Source organism: Gouania willdenowi, chromosome 16, assembly GCF_900634775.1.
Source record: "Gouania willdenowi chromosome 16, fGouWil2.1, whole genome shotgun sequence".
Lineage (NCBI taxonomy): Eukaryota > Metazoa > Chordata > Actinopteri > Blenniiformes > Gobiesocidae > Gouania > Gouania willdenowi.
The window spans coordinates 9,405,989-9,427,402 of NC_041059.1; the positions used below are offsets into that span (position 1 = coordinate 9,405,989).

General features: G+C 39.0%; 1 protein-coding gene across 1 annotated transcript; it reads left to right on the forward strand.

The window, feature by feature from the left end:
* The first annotated feature begins 1,240 nt into the window (after positions 1–1,240).
* Positions 1,241–20,192, forward strand: tmod4 (tropomodulin 4 (muscle)). Its single transcript, XM_028470102.1, has 10 exons — positions 1,241–1,392; positions 5,378–5,547; positions 5,760–5,916; positions 7,299–7,418; positions 13,866–13,958; positions 14,072–14,202; positions 15,224–15,331; positions 15,478–15,621; positions 19,569–19,713; positions 19,811–20,192. The coding sequence occupies exons 2-10, from the start codon at positions 5,446–5,448 to the stop codon at positions 19,831–19,833; spliced, it is 1,023 nt and encodes a 340-aa protein (XP_028325903.1). The 5' UTR covers positions 1,241–1,392; positions 5,378–5,445; the 3' UTR covers positions 19,834–20,192.
* The last annotated feature ends 1,222 nt before the right edge of the window (positions 20,193–21,414 follow it).

The window sequence follows — 21,414 nt, forward strand, 5'->3', positions numbered from 1 at the left end:
ATACTTATGTTCTTGGCGTAGCTGGGCTGCGTAAGTCATCAGGACAGTACGCTAAATGGATGGGGCGTGTTTCCCGGGCTCCTCCTGCTGGACCCTTCTGCACCCTTCAGCGCCGTATTTTGGCTTCAAGAACAGTGAGTGGGAATAGCTACAATGCGCACCCACTGGTTTCCTCAAGTAAGATAATCTGGGAGTTTATATAAATTGAATAAATTAAGAGGATTTGTTGAAAAAATGAAACGATTTAGCAAAGAAGTAGGACCTAGTGTAGGCCTGGCCGCATGGATCAATAAATTAAAAGTATTTCCTTTGCAAAATGGGAGAATTTACTCATATACAATTATCAAAGGTTGAAATTGCCGTGCGATTGTTTTTAATTCCATCACAAACAATCAGTTTGTTGTCGAATGGTTGTGTGTTCAACTTCGGAAAAGTTTAGCCTTGCACTGTGGAATTGGGACTACTGGAGAAGAATGCAAATATGGCGCCAAAGCAGAAATGTTTCATGACAGATTGAGCAAGGATAGTCTACAATCTATTTTTTTTTTTGTTATTTTACTTCAACTTATATGAAAACCCTCACATTATCATACCCAATTTATAAGTATTTGGTTTAGTTTTATTTATATTGTTTAGTTTATGGTCTTTCCGATAATAAGATGTCATTGCGCAAGACATAACAATTTGGCCGTATTCGGGTGTTTTCATGGATAGTCAAAAAATCTACATCCACCATGTTATTGACACGTCTTTCAAACTTTGAAAACACCAGAAGTGTGTCTTTGGCAGTTTGTGTTTGGAGGCTCAGTTTAAAAATATAAGGGATCATTGCCAGCAGCTTTGACTTGTAGACTCATGCTAACGCTAACCATCATTTAAATCATGCAAAGGAAGAATATGCAAATAGAACTAAAAAAAAAATGCATTTGTACATTTGTAACTCTTGTCTCGTTTGCCAACAGAGGGTGTTGTCTAGCTCCTCCAGGATTGGCATAGAAAATACAAGCCACTTTTCAAGCCAACATTGCACTTCTAAAGTTAAACCACTAGAGGTCCCAGTATCTCTTTCTGCCTCCCTTTTCCAGGGTTTAATTGAATGTCATTGGAAAATAATTTATGCCCCTCTTCTCTTACTCTCTTCTTTTCCACAACTCTCTGAACTGCTGCCTGACTTTGTCACAAAGCCCAAATAATAAAATGCTGACTTCTCAAAGTGCCAACAGAGTGTGTCTTAGCAAAGCTGCCTGAAGGTTCAGAGATGGGAATAGAGAATAAGGCAGAAAGGGAGAGAGAGTGAGAGGGGGGCAAGAAGAGGTGGGGGGAAAGAAGAGACTACTTTGTAACTGCAGTCAGTGCCTTGCCTAGGGGTTCCAGCACTGCTCTCCAGTGAAGGTAGGTGTTGTTGTGTCTCTGTGGAGAGATTTAGCTCTATTTATCTTCTCTTATACCTGATATTTGCACTTTTTAATAAAACAAAGTCTCTGATACCCAGTCTTTCTGGTTCTGGATCAGTAAAATGGGATCAAAGTCCAGCACTGCTTCTATTCCGTTTGGGCAAAGTTGTGTTCTTCACTGTGTGGCAAAGTGCTTTCCCAATAGGAACCTCGATCAGCAGAATCCTGTCACTCATGCAAATCTATCACTGTGGTATGTGAAGGAGTTAAGCCATCCAATAGCAGCTCATTGCTGGGTGGTTAATTTGTCACGGGGGATTTGGAGATGTTGTCTCAGACAGTTGCTGAGTTTGGAAACCAGTAGGGAGTAAAGGTTGCCCGTTGCCGGCTCATCCTTTTTACGGTTTCTTCTTGATTATTGTACATTTGACACTGAATCTAATTTAGTTGATTTTACAGAAACATTTGTCAATGCCATTTTTTATTTTTTTTTCAAGTTTTGTAACATTTAAAGAAACATTCAGCAGATAAGTTCTTCAAGGGCCTTCATGTGGTACTTTGATACAATGTTAAGGAGCAACCCAAGTCGGGAAGGATTCACACAGCTGAGAGAAGCTGACTTGAGAAGCTAAAATTAAGCTCAGGGCTGATTTGGAATGTTACACATTGGCAGTAAGACATGGAGAAGATGACCTGGGGATGGTGACAAGCCTTTGGAGCTGCTGGCTTGCTCTGCCCCTTTAAGAATACAAACAAGTAATTAAACTCAGCTAATCTGGCCACGTTACAGAAAATTAGACACAAAGAACAGGACAACAAGCGAAAGGCCATTTCATTTTATTACCACTCTAATAGGGACAATAGCTCTAAACAGAATCTTGTTGTAAAGCATTTTACAGATAGTGTCACCGTGAACTCTAATTCCCTGTGATAGTCTTTTAATTTAGATAAAATTAACTAATGATTATAATTTGAAGGTGCACAACAGTTAGTTCCATATTCTTTTTGGTAAAATTTTAAAACGTATTCGCAGAAAGATCCAGAAGCTCCCCTTAGTTCTTTGGCTAACTTGGTCCACGAGCCTTTACAGATTTAGACCAAAGTGGAGGCCTAGTTGGAGGCCTAGAAATCTCAGAATACTTGGACTGCAGTGTGTTGGATAATGTCCCCTGGGACTCATTAGATGGCTGGGGATGAAGGCTGTAAAGTGTGCACATGTCACTGGAGGTCCATGTTATTGGGTTAACTCTCACTGCGTTTGCACAAAAAATAACAATGTTCTTATGAAAGCTTTTTGCAGAGACCTTTTTAATTATTTAGGCAATAAGTAAATCCATCCATCAATACATCGTAAGCTGGATAAATGCGTCCTTGCTTCTTTCACAGGACATTTTTGTGCTTTTTTAATGAAAGTCATCAGATGATTAATTTGCCATGTGCGCTGAACAAAGGATCGCTCATAAATTGGGAGCCGTGTGTCAAGGGACGCACGAGCAGCTGCAGGTGAAGGTTGAGGATTGGACAGAAAACATAAGACGTGCTGCTCCAGTTGGCGGCGGCAGGTGACAGCCAACGACTCATAAAGTCACCCTGCTGGGAAGATATGGACATAAACACTTTGTCTGTTTCCATTCTGGATTATTCTGATATCCACCAGTCAAAACAAACTAAATTGACTGCTAACGCATTTCACCTTTTATTGTCAATAATTATCAATTCTTTAACCTTGTGTCTACAATTTATTTGTCTGACACAATCTTGATACAATTTTCAAATTAAACCAAAAGCTTTGAGTGAAGTAAAGTACTCCAGTACTTTGTTTTCCTTTGACTGGTAGATATGCTGGTATGCACATGTGTCTGAGCTCACCATTAGCTTAAGTGTCATGAAACGGCCATACATTTAGCTCAACAATAACCAAGGCTCAATGGCTTGACTGCAGTGAAATCCTTTGAGTCACTTGTGACAGAGCACCAGCTTGCATCTTATTTGTCATTCACAGATGGCTATAAATGTGTTATATATAAACATGTACACCTTGCACTAGATGCCAGTCGATAGCGTTGTGTCGAGTTTACGCACAGACAGAGATGCTCTGTAGAAATACAGCACATAAAAATAAGCGTTACAGAAGTAAACTAGCTGATAAATGGTATAGTGTTCTTTTCCCATTAATGTCGGGTGAGAAAACTGATAAAACAAATGTTTTTTCATATAAAAATCAAGCGTGGGCCTTCTGATCGACCTCTTGTTTTGTCAAGCTGCAGCCACAGTTTTGTCAATTGAATAAATCTCCTCCATCTTCTTTTCCTCTCAGCTGTAGGATCTGACGTGTTGCTGGCTTTACACATTAGAGGTGGAGACCCCTAATAACACACATTAGCAGGTGGATTTATTCACTTCAAGATGTTTGGCTGAGTGTCACGGTCTTTTTTAGCATCTCTGCCAAGTTCTGTTTGTCATCAGCTCATATTAATTTCTCTGCTCATCACCGATATTTTTTGTTAAGTTTGAAAATACGTTGGCCTACTCAAATTATAACCTTTTCATGTGATTTTTGAGGAATTGTTGATTCCAAAGATTAACAATTTTCTTGTGTTTTAGAAAGGAAGTTCAATCTGAGTGCCTCCTATGACTAAAGGCATATGAGTAGGTTCACTAGTAGCTAGTGAACTAGAATAAATGTATCATAGTCTTTGGAAGGAAACCTAGAAAAAAGAAAAACAACAACAAGCCAATCAAAGAAAGTTTGACTAAAATTAGGAAAAGTAGTCAACACACTTGTGTCAGGCTTGTTTTTCCTTCCTCTTGTTGTCGATACAGAGTTTCTGACCACACTGTTCTGCCGCCCAAGTCTAGCAAACATGTACCAAGCTAAAGTCACTGGTTCTCTTTGGTGGTGTTTATCTTATGAGGGTCTGTCATCTTCTAAAAACATTTTACCAGTCCTGTTGGTTCTGGCCATTAGCAGTGTCTTTGGTTTCTCAACAGAGGGCACAGACATATTTTTTCTGGGTTCTTCCACTATTGTACAAGCAAGCATTCATCAACTATATTCAAGGATTTGCATCGTCAACTTATCTCTTCTCTTCTATCTGCTATTTTTAGTCTTTATGTGGTTTAACCCTCCACTGTTTCTCTTTTATGTCTTCCCATTACCTGTTGCAGTGCATTGACTGGGAGGTTGTTCACCTTTCTTTGAGGATGACATTGAAATTTAAAGTATAATCCGTGCATCTTTATACAGACTCTACCCTCAGAAGTACAGTTGATTTGTTATTGGAAATGCATCTATTAATACAATTCTTGCATCATTAAAGCCCTGTGGATAGGGCAGCTGATGAGCTTAATGGAGATCATGAAGTGATGGGAACCCCTGAGCTCCCGAATGATTTAAGAGCACAGAGCGCTTCAAATCTACTATAACTTCACCTCTACTGTGGCTATTATTAGTAACGGTGTTTGATCCAATATTGATGTAAGATATCGTTCCGATATCAGCAACAAATAGTATATTGGCCTTCATCTAAAATCTTTGATATACGCACTGCGATACAAGCAGTCCATTCAAGACTTGGCTCCAACAGCTCTGTCCATCATTTTTAGTTTTTATTGGATTTATTGAGGTAATTTTTCAGGATTTTCTAATTTATTTTCTATTTATTTTATTAAATTGTAGAATATTTTTAAGTATGTAACTAAAACACAAGTAAAGTATGCATGATATGTGCTGATCTCATTATGTACCATATTGGTATCGTCATCGGCCAAATGCAAAACAATATATAGGGACATCTCTAATTATTAGAATTACTCAAGATAGTTAAAATATTTAGCAAATTGATTATTGGATTATTGGATTAATCACAAAACAATCATGCGATTTTGTTGTTAATTTTTTCATGCAATCTTTATTTGTACTCTGTCATTGATTCACCATGATTATTTCCCCTCTGTTTTTGTATCTATACCTACTTTCACAGTGGTGTGCAGTGGAGTGCATGACTGAGTGAGTGTGTGCGCGTGTGTGTGTGCCAGAGGCTCAGGAGCCATGTCGGATCCCAGGAACATTGATGAGGATGCGATCCTCAAGGGCCTGTCGCCCGAGGAGCTGGATCAGCTGGAGTATGAGCTGCAGGAAATGGACCCAGAGGTACTTTTAGCAAACCTTGGTGCAACATCAGACCACTGCATGCAGACGGTTGATAATGGTCTGGTGACTACAGACACTTCATGTTCTTCTTCTCCTCTAATTGAGGGATATTTGTCAAATACTTTAGGAAATAATAGCAGTTAAGAAACATTATGCTGATAATGGGAAAACTGAAATCCATTTAAAGTCCTGACTGTGGTGATTTTTCCCAGAATGCCATGCTGCCAGCAGGTATGAGACAGCGAGACCAGACAAAGAAGAGCCCGACTGGGCCATATGACAGAGACGCCCTGATGCAGCATCTGGAGAAAACAGCTCTGGAAATCCCAGACAGGGAAGACCTGGTTCCATTTACTGGGGAACAGAAAGGTTTGTGCTTTGTTGTCCTTTATTTTAATTTTACTCATAATTGTGGAGTTACAATTGATTAGGGCATCTTCAAAATGTGACTTGCACATCATAAAAGCTCTCAAGCTTTTCATATTTTACAATTATCTTATCATGCTTAGGACAGGGGTGTCAAACTAATTTTAGGTCAGGGGCCATATTTAAAGTAGTTTGATCTTAAGTGGGCCACAGATTTTAGGCCGAAAAACAAGCAATTTCAACATTAATGTCCCCAAGTTGGCACTTCGACTTCAAGTGTGTAAGGCGCCCACAATATCCAGGCAATAAGTCAATAAGACTCTTTTAAATTGATTGTATTCATTTTGTGACCAATTTTTAATTTTATTTCGTGGTAATTATGTGAAATAATTTGAGGAAAATTTAGTTCTTGGACAATTTGAGATTTAAAATGACGGCAATTCTTGGGAAAATTGCCATACTCCAGATATTGTGGAGTTTCATTTAATTTGTGTATTTAGAAGGGCTGAGAGATGCAAAACTGAATTATTTGATAATTTACACAATAATTCATTTTTTTCTGTCTTCTTTCACTTTCTTCTGCGGGTCAAATTGGATGGTCTAAAGGGCCGGATTTGGCCCCCAGGCCTTGAGTTTGACACACATGGCTTCGAGGATTCAATTATTACCTGAATCCTTTAATTATATGGTTAGTGATACCTGTGTGCATACAGTGTGTACTGCAACTCTTACATATATCTCTTGAATCTCCAATAACCTTTTCCTGCTTCCTCATATAGTTGTATTTTTGTACTGTGATGCATCACTGCACACTGCACATCAGTTCAGGCTTTCAGTTCCAGGTTTGTGTGGGGCCTTTTGCAGCTCACTGACTTCTGGGACTGGTTTCCATTATATCCCCAGGCCAACATGTTTCCTAGAACTCAGGAAATTACTTGGCCGCGATTCCTGTATTGCCGCTTGTCCGGAGCAAATCCAATCATTTTATCAAAATTAGGAAATTGATCAGTTTCAGTCTGACATTGGACTTGGAGAAGTTATTTTTAGGATGTTGTTTGGCAAAATTGTGCACAGGAATGAGCAAAACGACCACAGAAAAGCACGGTGTGGGTCCAGTGGAAAACTGGGCAAATCTGGGTTAATCTGGTGTTTTGGAAACATTTAAAAAGAGGTTTTTCAAATGCATAACAGACAGACTGTACTGCACCTGCACATAGACGCACAAGGAAAAGGATTTCTCAGAGAAAAGTATTAAATATAGCAAACTAACGGCTGAGCTGGACATTTGACATGTTCTGTTGCTCTCCTCCTGTTCAATGTCTTGTTTTTGCCATCATTTGGAAAAGCCATTGTCTCATATGTATGTATTTTTGTATTTTTCCAAGGAACGACATATGTTCCGAAAACGCCCAGAGAGATTCCTGCACATGAGCAGATCACCCTGGAGCCTGAGCTGGAGGAGGCTCTGAAAAACGCCACAGATGCAGAAATGTGTGATATCGCAGGTTAGAGAAAAATCCTACTATGTTTATCACAACATATGAAATATTCTGTTTAGTCTGTTTTTTTTTTATTTTTATTTGTTGGGGCAATTTTTAAAGCTTTACCAATATGACCTACATTCCTTCCTATGGGAAGAAACTTTTGCTGAATTAAATTCTAAAGTATTTAAACAAATAGCAGCCTATAGATTGACAGTTAGTAGATTATGTTGTTTTGCTTTAATTTGAGAAATTAATATTTAATTTTTTTTTTAATCATAATTAACATTTTTATTGAACTAGTTTATCATGTGTGTCTTGATCGTTGCTGAACCCTCGAGACTGACTCATGAACCCATGAGGTTTGACCTAACCCAGGTTGAGAACCATCTATCTATAAAAGCAAGGAACGTCTGAGTGCGTGTGTGTGTGTGTTTGTGGAGCAAATATCTCCCTGACAGTGTCTGATTGACCTGAAACTTTGTCAACGGCTTGCGCATACCCCGAGTGTGTGCATCTGTTATTTTGGAGTAATTTGGTCATTCCAAAACCAATTTAAAACCAATTTGAAATGACTGATCCACACTGTGGAACTCCTGTCAAACATTGTTTTAGAATACTGATGATGTCATCAGCAACGATGTCATCAGTTTCAATCAGAATGTTTACTGATGATGTCATCAGAGTTTCAATCAGAATGTTCTAACTGATGATGTCATCAATAGTGATGTCATCAGTGTTCCAATCAGAATGTTCTAACTGATGTCATTAGCAGTGATGTCATCTATAATGCAAGAAAGTTCTGTGTGTGTCCGTGGAGCGAATATCTCCCCGACGCAGTGTCTGATCGACCTGAAACTTTGTCAAAGGTTTGCGCTTACCCCGAGTGTTTGCATCTGTTATTTTGGAGTAATTTAGTCATTCCGAAACCAATTCAGAACAAACTGTGGAATTCCTGTCAAACATTGTTTTAGAATACTGTCATCAACATTGATGTCATCAGAGTTCCAATTAGAATGTTCTAACTGATGATGTCATCAACAGTCATGTCATTGGTGTTCCAAGAATGTTTGATGATATCATCAGTGACTTTGTCATCAGTGTTCTATTCTATGGCTAATGTTAAGCTAATGCAGTGAGACGCTGTCTCTGTACACGATAACTTGAAAAGTGTTGAATGGATTTTGATGAAAATTTAGGGAACTGTTGATAATGGGTCAAGGAACTGCTGATTAAATTTTGGTGATGTTCTGGCTACTATATATATTGTGTATATATATATTACATTCATTTTCCCATCCACACTGTGGAATTCCTGTTAATGTCAATATGAATACATACCTCTGACGGGCTCTGTACTAGTCTATCGATAATGCAATTATATTATACAAGAATATATATACAAGATTATATACAAGAACAAAAAATCTAATCTGCAAAGTAGCAGAAAAATGCTCAAACAAAGGCACTTAATGGAAAAACTGACTGATTCCAGGAGCAGGGACTGAATAATACCTTACACAACAACAATCTAACAAGAACTCTGTTTAAATGCTTAAAAAGTGACGGGAGGCAATAAGGAGAAAGCAGCAACCCTGAGGGAAAAATAAGAGTAAATAAAATAACGTCAGATATGAATTAAAAAAATTAATGAAATTTAAACCAACCATAACAGAAACTAAACAGTAAAAGAACCCTAGTATTTTTTTTTTTTCTGAAAAGAACAAAACTACTGCCGAATGTGTAATGTTAAGTACTCCCAGAGCTCTGCATCCTTCATTTTAGAACCATTCTGTTCATTCTGTTAAACACAGCTTAATGTTTTTCATGTGTCCTTGTTTCTCACCAACTGATGAACTCATACTGACATTCAGACAATAGCGTGACCTGGTTGTGCCTCTGACCCACATATTCACAGACACTGTTTAAACCAAACCAAACTTTGTATCATTCCCCTCAACACTACAGCAGTGGTGTCCACTATAGTAGGAGAGACATGGTCTGACATACAACGGGGTCTAATTCCTCCTGCTCAGCAACACAAAAATAAGCCTGGCTGTGGCCCAGCAGAGGAAGGGTGGAGTGGAAGGGATGGTAGATACAGTATCGCATGAATACAGGCAAAGAAAGGCAACCGCTGCTAAAGATAAAGAAAAAACACTATTTATGTATTTTCTGTTGTGTCAATGGTAGAGTGAGTAGTCTTGAACAGGAATTCTCAACTGGTGTCACCCTGGGACCCACATTTTGCCACGGTCATTAAATCGTGACCCACTTTTTTTATTTTTTTTTTGAATTCAACTAAATTTTTAAAACATAAATCTATGTATTTTCCTGTGCAACATGCATTTCACAGCATGCCTGTCAAAAGAAAAGTTTCTTTCAAAATAAAAGACAAGTCCTACATGAGAGACATTAAGTATTTATTTATTTTTAACCAGCTGTACACGACCCACCCAGTATAGGTTCGCGACCCACTTTTGGGTCCCGACCCACCAGTTGAGAATAGTTAGTCTTGAATATATATGGTACTTTCTAAATATGTTTTACTCCTAAGATCAGACATTTATGTGTTTTGATAGTTAACAATGATTGTGAAGTAAAATAAATGAATGATTGTAATCAATAAAAAGAGTACAAGCAAAAAAAACAAAACATATATGAAATAAACACAGTCTAAACCCAAAACACTTTTGTCACTCAATGATCTCGTAACTTGAACTTCGTAAAAGTCATTTATTTATTTTTTGCATTGTGGGATTGAGAACCCCATAGAATAATAAAAAAAAAGTTTCTTTACGAAGTGATTTTACTTTATTCTCATCATAAATTTTTAAGTTTCTTTGCCAGAAAGGGAAGACAATAAAGTGCTTGATTCCATTTTTGTAAAGGTTTTTCTTACAAGGTATTACCCATGATATGACATCACATTCGTCCAAATTCATCTGTTTCCGTTTGTCAACAAACACATTGTTTACAGTGGAGATAAAAACAAACTTTCTGGCGGCCATTTCAAATTTTGTACTTTTTTTCTGAGTAAATTATGTTTCATAAATTGATCTATGAATTATTAAAAAAAATATTGTCACCAGCAGCTTTAAATTTATAGTGAATGATAGTACAAATGCCCCAGAACTGTTCGTGGCAGGTAAAAGCTTGGAAATCCTTTGTGTGATTGTAACTCAATGGAAACCTTTTTCTTTTTACATTAGTTGTACTTTTTTCCAAAAAAGTGATTTATTTAAAAACTTTTTGGCATGCATCCTATTCCAACATGCAAGATATTTCCCATCACTCTTTAAAGAAGTGATGCTTTGGAGGTTGTTGTCAAAGGTTCTTGGGGTTTTTCCACCGTCATTGTGATCTCAAACGTTGAGATCTAGTTCAATATGAAGTTGAAATTTAATACAAAATAAAAATTAACTCTCGTTCTGTTTGTTTTTGTGCCAAAGAATTTCCAGTTTCTCTCACAAAAACCTATTGTGTGTGTGTGTGTGTGTGTTGTGAAAACGATCAAAGCATGTGAACCACGGTGATGAGCTCTTTTGAAATAATTTGGAATCCCCCTAAAGAACAGCTTGAAAGAAGACACTGAAAAAAAAAAGTCGGTTTAATGGTAAGGCAGGTTTTATTGTATTCCTCTCTGAATATGTTGATTTACTGCCCTGAGCAGGCAAGGCACAGGGAGCCTGTTTGTCCAGCTTCGTAAAACCTTGGACTGAGTCCAGATCAGGATCAAACCTCATTTATCGCCCATCACTCAAACTACAACAGGCTGGATATCCAGTCCAGCACAAACTCAAAGCCCACAAGTCACAATTTCATCATTCCTGATTATTTAGCTTATTAACACGTTGCTATATCCAGCCCTTGACTAATCTGCAATTTAGTTTGTGCTGTAATGCTACTGTGGGTTATTCTGGGGACAAAAAGAAATGACGTGTGAGTGTTTATGGCTGGTGGTGGTGGTGGTAACACCCTCGACCCCCACAGAAAAGGCAGCTGTCCCTCTGTCCGCCTCCCTCTTCCTCACAAGGCCTTTCCCATCGTTGGGTTGGAGGAAAGGTTAGAGAGGGGGTGTAACAAGGTAGTTGCTGTCACAGCAGTTGGCATGTGACACTGTTTGGTGTTGGCAAATTAAGAGAAGTTATCTGGCAGCTCTGCCCTCCAGTGGCAACGCACAGGAACAGCAGGCAGTTAGAAAAGGTAAATAAAGTCTGGTCTCACATTTTTATTTAGTCAACAAGCAGTGATGTAAAAACTGTTAATGTTTTATTATAAGCAGTAATTACAGTGTTCAATATGTTGTGACTTATTGATATATCCTGCTCAAGTAGAAGTACTGTTACTTGATTGAAATTGTACTCAAGTACAAATAAGTCATACATAAAATACTCAAGTACAAGAAGCTCAATTAAATAGTACTCAAAGTAAAAGTTACTAGTTACTTTCACCGCCCGTGTTTATTGTTGGTAATAAATCTTGCCACGATTCCCTTGCATACAGTAAACATCTCATGTATGAACTTAAAAAGGAAGAGACCAAATCTGGCACAATTGGAACTTAATCTATTTTTTACAAAAGCATTTGTATAAAATAAAAGGTTTGCCAAAATGTACAAGTCTTTTAAATATGAAATAACACCAATGAATTCAAATGATCAGACTTTAAGTGTAGCTAAATTTACAATCTCTAAAACTGAGAAAATAACTAGCATTCAATGCTGTTTTGGCACCGTGCATTACGTTTAATCTGATTGGTCGGCTATGATGTGATGCATTTGATTGTCTGGTCATTTAATTTTTTGTTGTTTCACAATGTTCGTTGATCATTTTAAAATAAAAAAATAATAATTTACTCCAACACTTGAGTGTAGAAATGTAATGAATTATTTTCTCCATTTTAAAACGTACTTAAGTACAAGTAAAATGACTGATTTCAAAATATACTCTAAAAAGTATGTGAGTACTTGTAATCCGTGACTTTCACCTCTGCTAATCACCCCAATAAGTCATTTTTCAGCTTTTTTTGTTGTTTAAAAAAACACATTTGGACCTACTGTAACATTATTAATGAGATCATGATCAGGATCACTGATCCAGTTAAATGCCAATATCTGGTAAAGAGGAGATTTCTATGCTTGGTGGATGATTTTTGTTTACGTTAAAGTTTTACGCTGTTAACATTTGTAATAGGCTTTCAAACGTGTTAATTGTGGGAAAAACAATAACAGTGATATTGTATATTTCCATTCATAGACTGTTTTTTTTTTTGATTGATCACATTAATGATTAAGACACATATACAAAGTTTTTTAATACACAAAATAAATAAATGAATTGTGAGAGCAGTGAGTAACTGCTGCCTCCCAATTTAAAGATCAAAGGTTAAATCTCCATGACTAGAAATGTGAAGAGTGTTAAACTTTGTTATACACACATCATTTCTGTTAAAAAGCAAAATGTGTATGACTAATAGCTTCATTGTAAATAATAAGGTCTGGTTAAGTCATGCAGATATGTTTAAAAACAGATATCTTGACTTATATATTTGCAGCAGTAAGTGTGACAACAGTTTGACCCCATAACTTACGCACGTTGTGCTGTGCAGTCAGGGTGTTTAACACAGATTACAACCTCACTGAAGTCACAGGATAGATGGCTTATCTCACAGGAGGTCAAAGACGTCACATCTTAAACCAGCCTCCTTTATTCCTCAGATTAAAATTCATAAACATTGTTTTTTATCAAGCACAGATACAGGGACTATAACAACAAACATCAAAAGATGCAAATTCAGCAGTCGGGTGGAGTTTCTTCCTATTCCTAGTAATCTTTATAAGCTTGTGACAATATACGTTTGATGTGGAATGTAGCTATAAGCTCTTACCATGTCAAATGCTGCAAATTGTAAGATCTATGTTATTTATGGTTGAAAATGCAGTTGTAATAGGAAAATGTAACTCATAAACAGGTGGTTTAAGCTCGAGGTTCTATGTGCCTGCCTGGGTATGAAAAATGGTATACTTGAACTTTTATGGTAACTTAAAATTGTGAGAATGTACGAGTACTGAGAATATTGAATATTGGGGTAGGCGCACATAAACTTCCTTGCTTCCGCCTACCCCTTTTGAGCTTCCATTACTGTGTAATGATGGGATTTCTGTAAGTAAATTCAAATACTCTAAACTAAACTATTTGAGGGATCAGATTTTCCAACTAGAATGTATCCTTTTAAGAAATCCCATAATGCTTTTAATAGAGATGTCAGCTGAAATCTGCTTTTGATCCTAAACCCGGTGTTTCTTCAACATATGATTGTCCATTCATCATTAATTGCTCATAAAGATTCTTTAGACCAAGTATTGGTTTGTTGCTGTATTTCTCCTGAACAAACCAACTCATCCAACTGCAGCTATTGATTACCAACATGGTATGACTTGAACGTCTTTAATATTTCTTGTATTTGCAGCTATCCTTGGAATGTACACGCTGATGAGCAACAAGCAGTACTACGATGCTTTGGGCTGCCATGGCAAGATCGCCAACACAGAGGGCATCAACAGTATGTGTTGAACCATCAGATTCTCTTTATTCCGTAACAGTTCTTCTGTTTGTATTCCACTTTATTATTCTTTTGGCCACAGATTTGCTTGAGCAGTAATGTGTCGTTTGCAGGTGTTGTAAAAGCTGATCCATTCAAGATTTTTCCCGAAGAGCCTCCAAATCCCACCAATGTAGAGGAAACCCTGGAGAGAATCCATAACAACGACAGTGGTCTGACTGAAGTCAACCTCAACAACATCAAGGTCAGAAGGTTTTCCTTAGAGTTCCACCTTTCTCTAATAGCCACAGGTGAAAGTATTTATATATATATATAGTATATTCCTAAATCAGTCATTTTACTTGTACTTAAGTATGTTTTAAAAGTAAAGTAATTCATTACATTTCTACACCCAACTGTTACTGAGTAAATTATTTTATTTTTATTTTAAAATGATCAACAGACATTGTGAAACTAACAAAAAAACTGAAATAACCAGACAACAATCAAATACACCTTCTCAGTTTTAGAGTTCATAAATTTAGCTATACTTAGAGCCTGAGAATTTTGGTTATCATTGGTGTGAGATTATTATTATTTTTTTTTTTTTATTTTGGCTTCATGAATATAATCTATCTGTTCTTAGTCGTGCCATTTCTGATCAACACCCAGCCACTTTCTTGCGTTCAGGTTGGGGTTTCTACCTATTGTATTATATTGTTACCCACATGGCATGGCACTGTTTTAGAGTTTATAAATGTAGCTATACTTTGATTTGAATTGAATTTATTGGTGTTATTTTATTTAAAAAAAAATAATTGTACATTTTGACAAACCTTTTATTTTATATAGATGCCTTTGTGGAAAATAAATGAAGTTTTGAAGATTTGGTCTCTTTCTTTTTTAGTTTATACATGAGATGTTTAATGTATGCAAGGGAACCGTGGCGAGATTTATTACCAAAAATAAACATAGGGAGTGAAAGTAACTAGTAACTTTTACTCTGAGTACTTTTTAATTCAGCTCATTTTTACTTGTACTTGAGTATTTTATGTATGACTTACTTATATTTGAGTAAAATTTAAATCAAGTAACAGGAGTTCTACTTGAGTAGGATATATTAGGACTTTTACACCTCTGGTAATAGATTAATATTTATCTTTACTTCATTGTGAATCTGATCAGCATTCTTATTGTCACAGCTTGGGCTATCTAAACCATTTCATTCCTAATCAGTTTGTTCTTGACCATTTAGCAAAGTGGACACTCATTTATTGTCCCTGCAGGACATTCCCATCCCAACACTAAAAGAGATCTTTGAGGCAATGAAGGGAAACTCACACGTGGAGTTTCTGAGCATCGCTGCGACCCGGAGCAACGACCCTGTGGCCTACGTGAGTTCATTTGTTCTCATATTTAAAGGCTTTTTAGGTAAGCCATCTTTTATCTGATTGAAATACTTCAAATTAATAATTAACTGCTTTGTTTGAATTAAAAGATACTCTATTTAAGTAGTCTGTCTGTTTCTGTGCCTCTACAGGCATGCGCTGAGATGTTGATGGAGAATACAAGCTTGCAGAGTCTTAATATCGAGTCCAACTTCATCACTTCTGATGGTATGATGTCGATAATCAAAGCCATGGCCAACAACGCCACACTGGTGGAGCTAAAGATTGACAATCAGGTTAGAGACAAAATCATCACACGATTAACTTAAAGCTGCAGTTCGTAGAATCCTCTCTCCGCTCCGTTTTGAAACCAAAACCGAAACTCAACCTCCCTTACTGGTATATTTTCTGAACGCACTTAGTGACTTTTTTCTCAATATACCGTAGACTATTGACAAATGTATGGACTTTATCTTGTGTTATTGGAGATTTTTCTGGTGTTTCAGAGACTCACGTATCACTCTAGTTACTGTCCGGAGCAACACGACTGCTCACACAGAGGTGGCTGAGCACCCTACTGACTCCCGCTCTGAGCGGACTGACTCCATCACTCTGCATCCAGACTATAAAATGAATTCACCTTGAATAAGCTTATCTTGGTTTACATGCGTTTGTTATCACTCTCTCTCTGACACCTGTGTGTGTGTGCGTGTGCGTGTGCGTGCGCGTGCACGTGCGTGCGCGTGTGGGGGAGTCGGACCCTGCGCAGTCATGGAGGATCCATGAGGACACAAAGCGATCCGTTCCTCCTCAGTGTCTGTAGCTTTAAACTGTTGCTTCTCCACCTCAGTCGACCTTTTTCCTCTTGATTTACTGTGTAACTGTTGTGTCTGACGCTGTTATAGAGACTTTTGCTGGGACAACAGCTCATGGAGCACACGTGTTTGTAGAAAGATCTCTGATTGGCTGAAGTCCAGCGTCATTTTACAGCCAGGAGAAGGAGAATAGCTTCACTGTCCACTCAGAACACTTTGATTAAAATATGCTCAAAGATGACTATGGATTTTTGACCAAATGATGCCAAAAAAAAGTTATAAATTGCAGTTTTAATGTGTCGTCAGTCCTGAACCAACAAGGCCCTGGATCTTCATTCAACAACACTGGGACATGCACGAGTTGGAACTTTGTGGCTAACAGTTACAGTTGTTGGGTTTGTCAATGCATTATTTTTTTTTTGAGGAAATCATTATTGATTTTATTTCTAAGGGAAACCAAATGGACATTTGGAGAATGAGAAATACCAGTACTTTGCGATATAGGGAAATAGGACTCTAGATCTAATGTATGCAAACGTTAAGGATGCATACAGTGCCATCCCCCTGCCTGCACTGGGGAAAGCAGACCACAATCTCGTCCTGATCAAACCTCACTACACACCAAAAGTGAGGAGGTCACAAATAACCACACGCTCATTCAGGAAGTGGTCTCCTGAAGCTGAGCAGGCTCTGAAAGACTGCTTTGAGACCACTGACTGGGATGTATTGCAGGAGTCTCACAATGACAACATGGAGGAGATGGTTGACTGCACTACGGACTATATAAACTTCTGTATGGATGTTGTTGTTCCAGTAAGATCTGTGCGCTGCTTCGCTAACAACAAGCCCTGGATAACCAGTGACATCAAAGGCCTCCTGAACCAGAAGAAGGAGGCCTTCAGAGATGGTGACACACAGGAGCTCAAGCGGATACAGAAGGAACTAAGAGTCCAGCTCAGAGAGGGGAAGGAGCAATACAGAAGGAAAATAGAACAGAGGATGCAGAACAACAGCATGAGGGAGGTATGGGAGGGGATGAAGACCATCACTGGCTGCAGCTCAAAGAAAGGAGCCCCCATTGAGGCTGATGTGGAAAGGGCAAACCAGTTAAACCAGTTTTTTAATAGGTTTGATCTCCCTGCACCTACGAGCACAGCAACCCCCACCCACCTAACCCCACAAGCCATCTCCAGCACAGAAGAGGACACCTCCCCCCCCCCGCTCACATCACCCACCATCACAGCAGCTCAGGTATGTGGAGAGCTGAGGAGGCTACGCCCTGGCAAAGCTACAGGTCCAGATGGAGTCTCCCCCAGACTACTGAAGACCTGTGCGCAGGAACTGGGACACCCCCTGCAGCGTATCTTCAACCTGAGCCTGGGACAGGGGAGGGTGCCCCAGCTGTGGAAGACATCCTGCATCATTCCAGTCCCCAAGAAACCACATCCTGGGGAGCCGAACGACTTCAGGCCGGTCGCCCTGACGTCCCACGTGATGAAGACCATGGAACGGCTGCTGCTCCATCACCTGAGGCCACAGACCCACCACGCTCTCGACCCTCTGCAGTTTGCTTACAGGGAGAAGGTTGGAGTAGAGGATGCCATCATCTTCTTGCTTCACCGTTCTCTTTCTCACCTGGACAGAGGCAGTGGTGCTGTGAGGATTACATTTTTGGACTTCTCCAGCGCCTTTAACACCATCCAGCCTCTGCTCCTCAGGCACAAACTGTCAGAGATGGGAGTAGGATCAGACCTGGTGGCATGGATTACAGACTATCTGACTGGCAGACCTCAGTACGTCCGACTGGGGGACTGCAGGTCCGACACTGTTACCAGCAACACTGGAGCACCGCAGGGAACTGTGCTCTCTCCGGTCCTGTTCACCCTGTACACGTCCGACTTCCAGTACAACTCGGAGCTCTGCCACGTGCAGAAGTTCGCGGACGACACAGCCATCGTTGGCTGTATCAAGAGTGGACAGGAGGAGGAATACAGGGAACTGATCCAGGATTTCGTCACGTGGTGCGACTCTAACCACCTGCTCCTCAACGCCACCAAGACCAAGGAGATGGTGGTGGACTTTAGGAGAACCAGGCCGCACCTTGAGCCTGTCAACATCAAAGGCGACTGTGTGGAGGTGGTTCACACTTACAAATACCTGGGAGTGCAGCTGGATGACAAACTGGACTGGACTGCCAACACAGAGGCCCTGTGCAGGAAAGGACAGAGCCGTCTGTACTTCCTCAGAAGGCTGGCGTCCTTCAACATCTGCAAGAAGCTGCTACAGATCTTCTACCAGTCTGTAGTAGCGAGCGCCCTCATGTATGCAGTGGTGTGTTGGGGGGGCAGCCTCAAGAAGAAGGACGCTGGACGCCTGGACAAACTGGTGAGGAAGGCAAGTTCTGTTGTTGGCACAGAGCTGGACAGCCTTACATCTGTGGCAGAGAAACGGACTCTGAACAGGCTACTGTCCATCATAGACAATCCACACCATCCACTGCACAGCGCCATCTCCAGGCAGAGGAGCAGCTTCAGTGACAGACTGCTGTCATTGTCCTGCTCCACTGACAGACTGAGGAAATCGTTCCTCCCCCACGCCATGCGGCTCTTTAACAACTCTGGGGGGGGGCGATAAAATCAACCATAGAACACTGGACTTAATGCTAATCACACCATGCACACTCTGTCACACACGCACTTTATCACACACACACATCTACTGTATCTTGCACACTGTCATCTGCACAACTGCACTTCAACTGGACTGGCACACACTATACTGTATTTCGATATTATACCATTATATTTTACCTTAGTACTTTCTTTGCACTGTTTTAAATTTTTTTCTTAATTTTTAAATTTTTAAATTTCTACATTGTACTTTCCCTGCATGCCCCTGTGTTCCCATACCTGTAAGCTGCTGGAACTGTGAATTTCTCTTGGAGATGAATAAAGTATCTATCTATCTATCTATCTATCTATACTTGGGTCAATTCTGCTTATAATGGTCAGCATTCAAGGTTAGATTATTGGTTAACACATTGTTAAGGGTTTGACTATATTTCAATACTATTGAAATCACTGATACAGTACCAAACTGCATTAACATTTTTTTTTTCTTTGTTTTTGTAAAGATGTTTTTTTCTTCTTTTTTTACTTATATATTATTGGATGCCACAGTGAATCAGAGATAAATATAATCCCTACATTTCTGACAAATATTTAAAGCAGAAGAAGAAAGATTTTTAATTTACATTTAGTTTCACTTTGAATGTGGGACAGAACAGGCAACGACTGTTTAGAAAAAATTATATTATTTTTCTGTTGAAAATTTTGCAGAAAGTCTGGGAAAAGAAAAATGCATGATTAGAAAATATGAATGGCCCGTTTTTGAATGTGGATAAAGTTTCCCTCTCTTATTCCGTTCAGAGACAGAAACTGGGAGACTCTGTGGAAATGGAGATTGCGTCCATGTTGGAGAACAATTCCAGCATCCTCAAGTTTGGTTACCACTTCACCCAGCAGGGTCCCCGAGCCAGAGCCGCCATGGCGATTACAAGAAACAACGACATGCGTAAGAAGCACTCTAAAAATAACTAATTTCTTTTAAAAAAAAAAAAAAAATGTGTGGCAATAGATGAGCAATGGGGTCTTTCTTCTGTTCTCTGCAGTTCGCCAACAGAGATTAAGATAAAAGCTGATGAAGGAAAGAACAAACCAGCACCTGAATGGACTGCTGACCTCACTGTGGTGCACTAAAGCTGATTCAACCCTCCCACTCTAACCATTGGTCATTGTGCATGGTTGAAAACCACGTCTAACGTCCATGTCCCAATCATTTCATTTCATTTACTGCAGTAAGCTCTGTGTAGACCCGTGGATTTATCATAAAGTTATGTATAGGTCACAAGGAAAATGTGAGGCGTCTTTCTTTGGGCTTTTAGATCATGCTTCATCTACATCATCCCTAAACATACAGTTAACCCCTATCATTCATACAATCGTCGTCAATGTGGTGCTACTGGGAAAGAAAAAAAAAAAAAAAAAAAATTTGTAAATACTTAATAAAAACAAATGTTCAGTTATTTTTGGAAAATATTTTGCAAGTTTAATTGTATTGCTTTCACATTTTGTTGCAAAAATTGACGCACGACTGACGTCAAGTGTGAAACTAGATAGATTTGTTTTGTGGGCTTTTGTTTTGAGTAATGAATCACTATTAAACCATGAACATAGTAAACACATGGCAATACCAGCATTTGGTATCAAACAGCCTAAAATACTGTCACATTACACTTTCAGCACAACCGAAACAGTTGACTACTTACTTTCCCCACTCCTTCCAGTAATGTCCCACCCTAACTACCTCTCCCCTGTTCCTTTTCCCCCTCACTATGGTGAAACATCAAAAGAAAAAAAACAACCCAAAATAAATTATATATTACAGTCCTTCGCGAATAAACTCTTCAAACTGTATGAACATATAGCACAGGATCCTAAGTCTCCTTTGATTCTTTGACTTCTACCCAAAAATACCTGATCTATTTTTAACCTACCGCCCCTTCCGAAAGCCTGTCACGAAACCTAACCAGGTTCAATCAGCTTTAGTTACCTTGTTCCAAATATAGGTCGCACCCACATGGTGCACCCATGGACATTTATGAACAGAAACAGCTGCTAACCTCTGAGGATTCTCACAACATTGTTTGAGTTCCTGTCTTCTGCTGCTCCTTCTTTCTAAAACCTGTTCATTTCTTGATAAAACTCCCACTTAACGTCCAGCTTGCCAAGGCTCTCCCAAAAGTCACTCGTTAAAACAAAACAGGCTTTGCTGGCATTTGACATATTGAAGTCATTTAAAGGCAGCACAGTGGACAGTATTCCAGTTTTTCGTAGCATTTGATTTTTTGCGTTGAATTGCATTTGTATTGAAAAACTGATAGCATTCACTACATTGTCTTGGTGTTGACCTGCAATGAATGTTTCAAAGGAATATTCTTGATGTCAAGACATGACAGTTAGGTTAGCTTAATCATTGTTACAGTTCAATGTGAAATCCACAATAAATGAGAGCGATGTTTGTGTTTATACACACATTAGTTCTGTCAGCAGAAGCTAAACCGTACAAAGTCCCTATGCCCCCGCGCACTGACCCACATGGTCTTATTCAATTGATACCAACTGTGCTGAGACGAGCTGCTGTTGGTTTATAATAAAGCTGGCCCTCGCAAAGAGCAGGAACCTAAATAAATGATGCAAAACTGATAATACATTA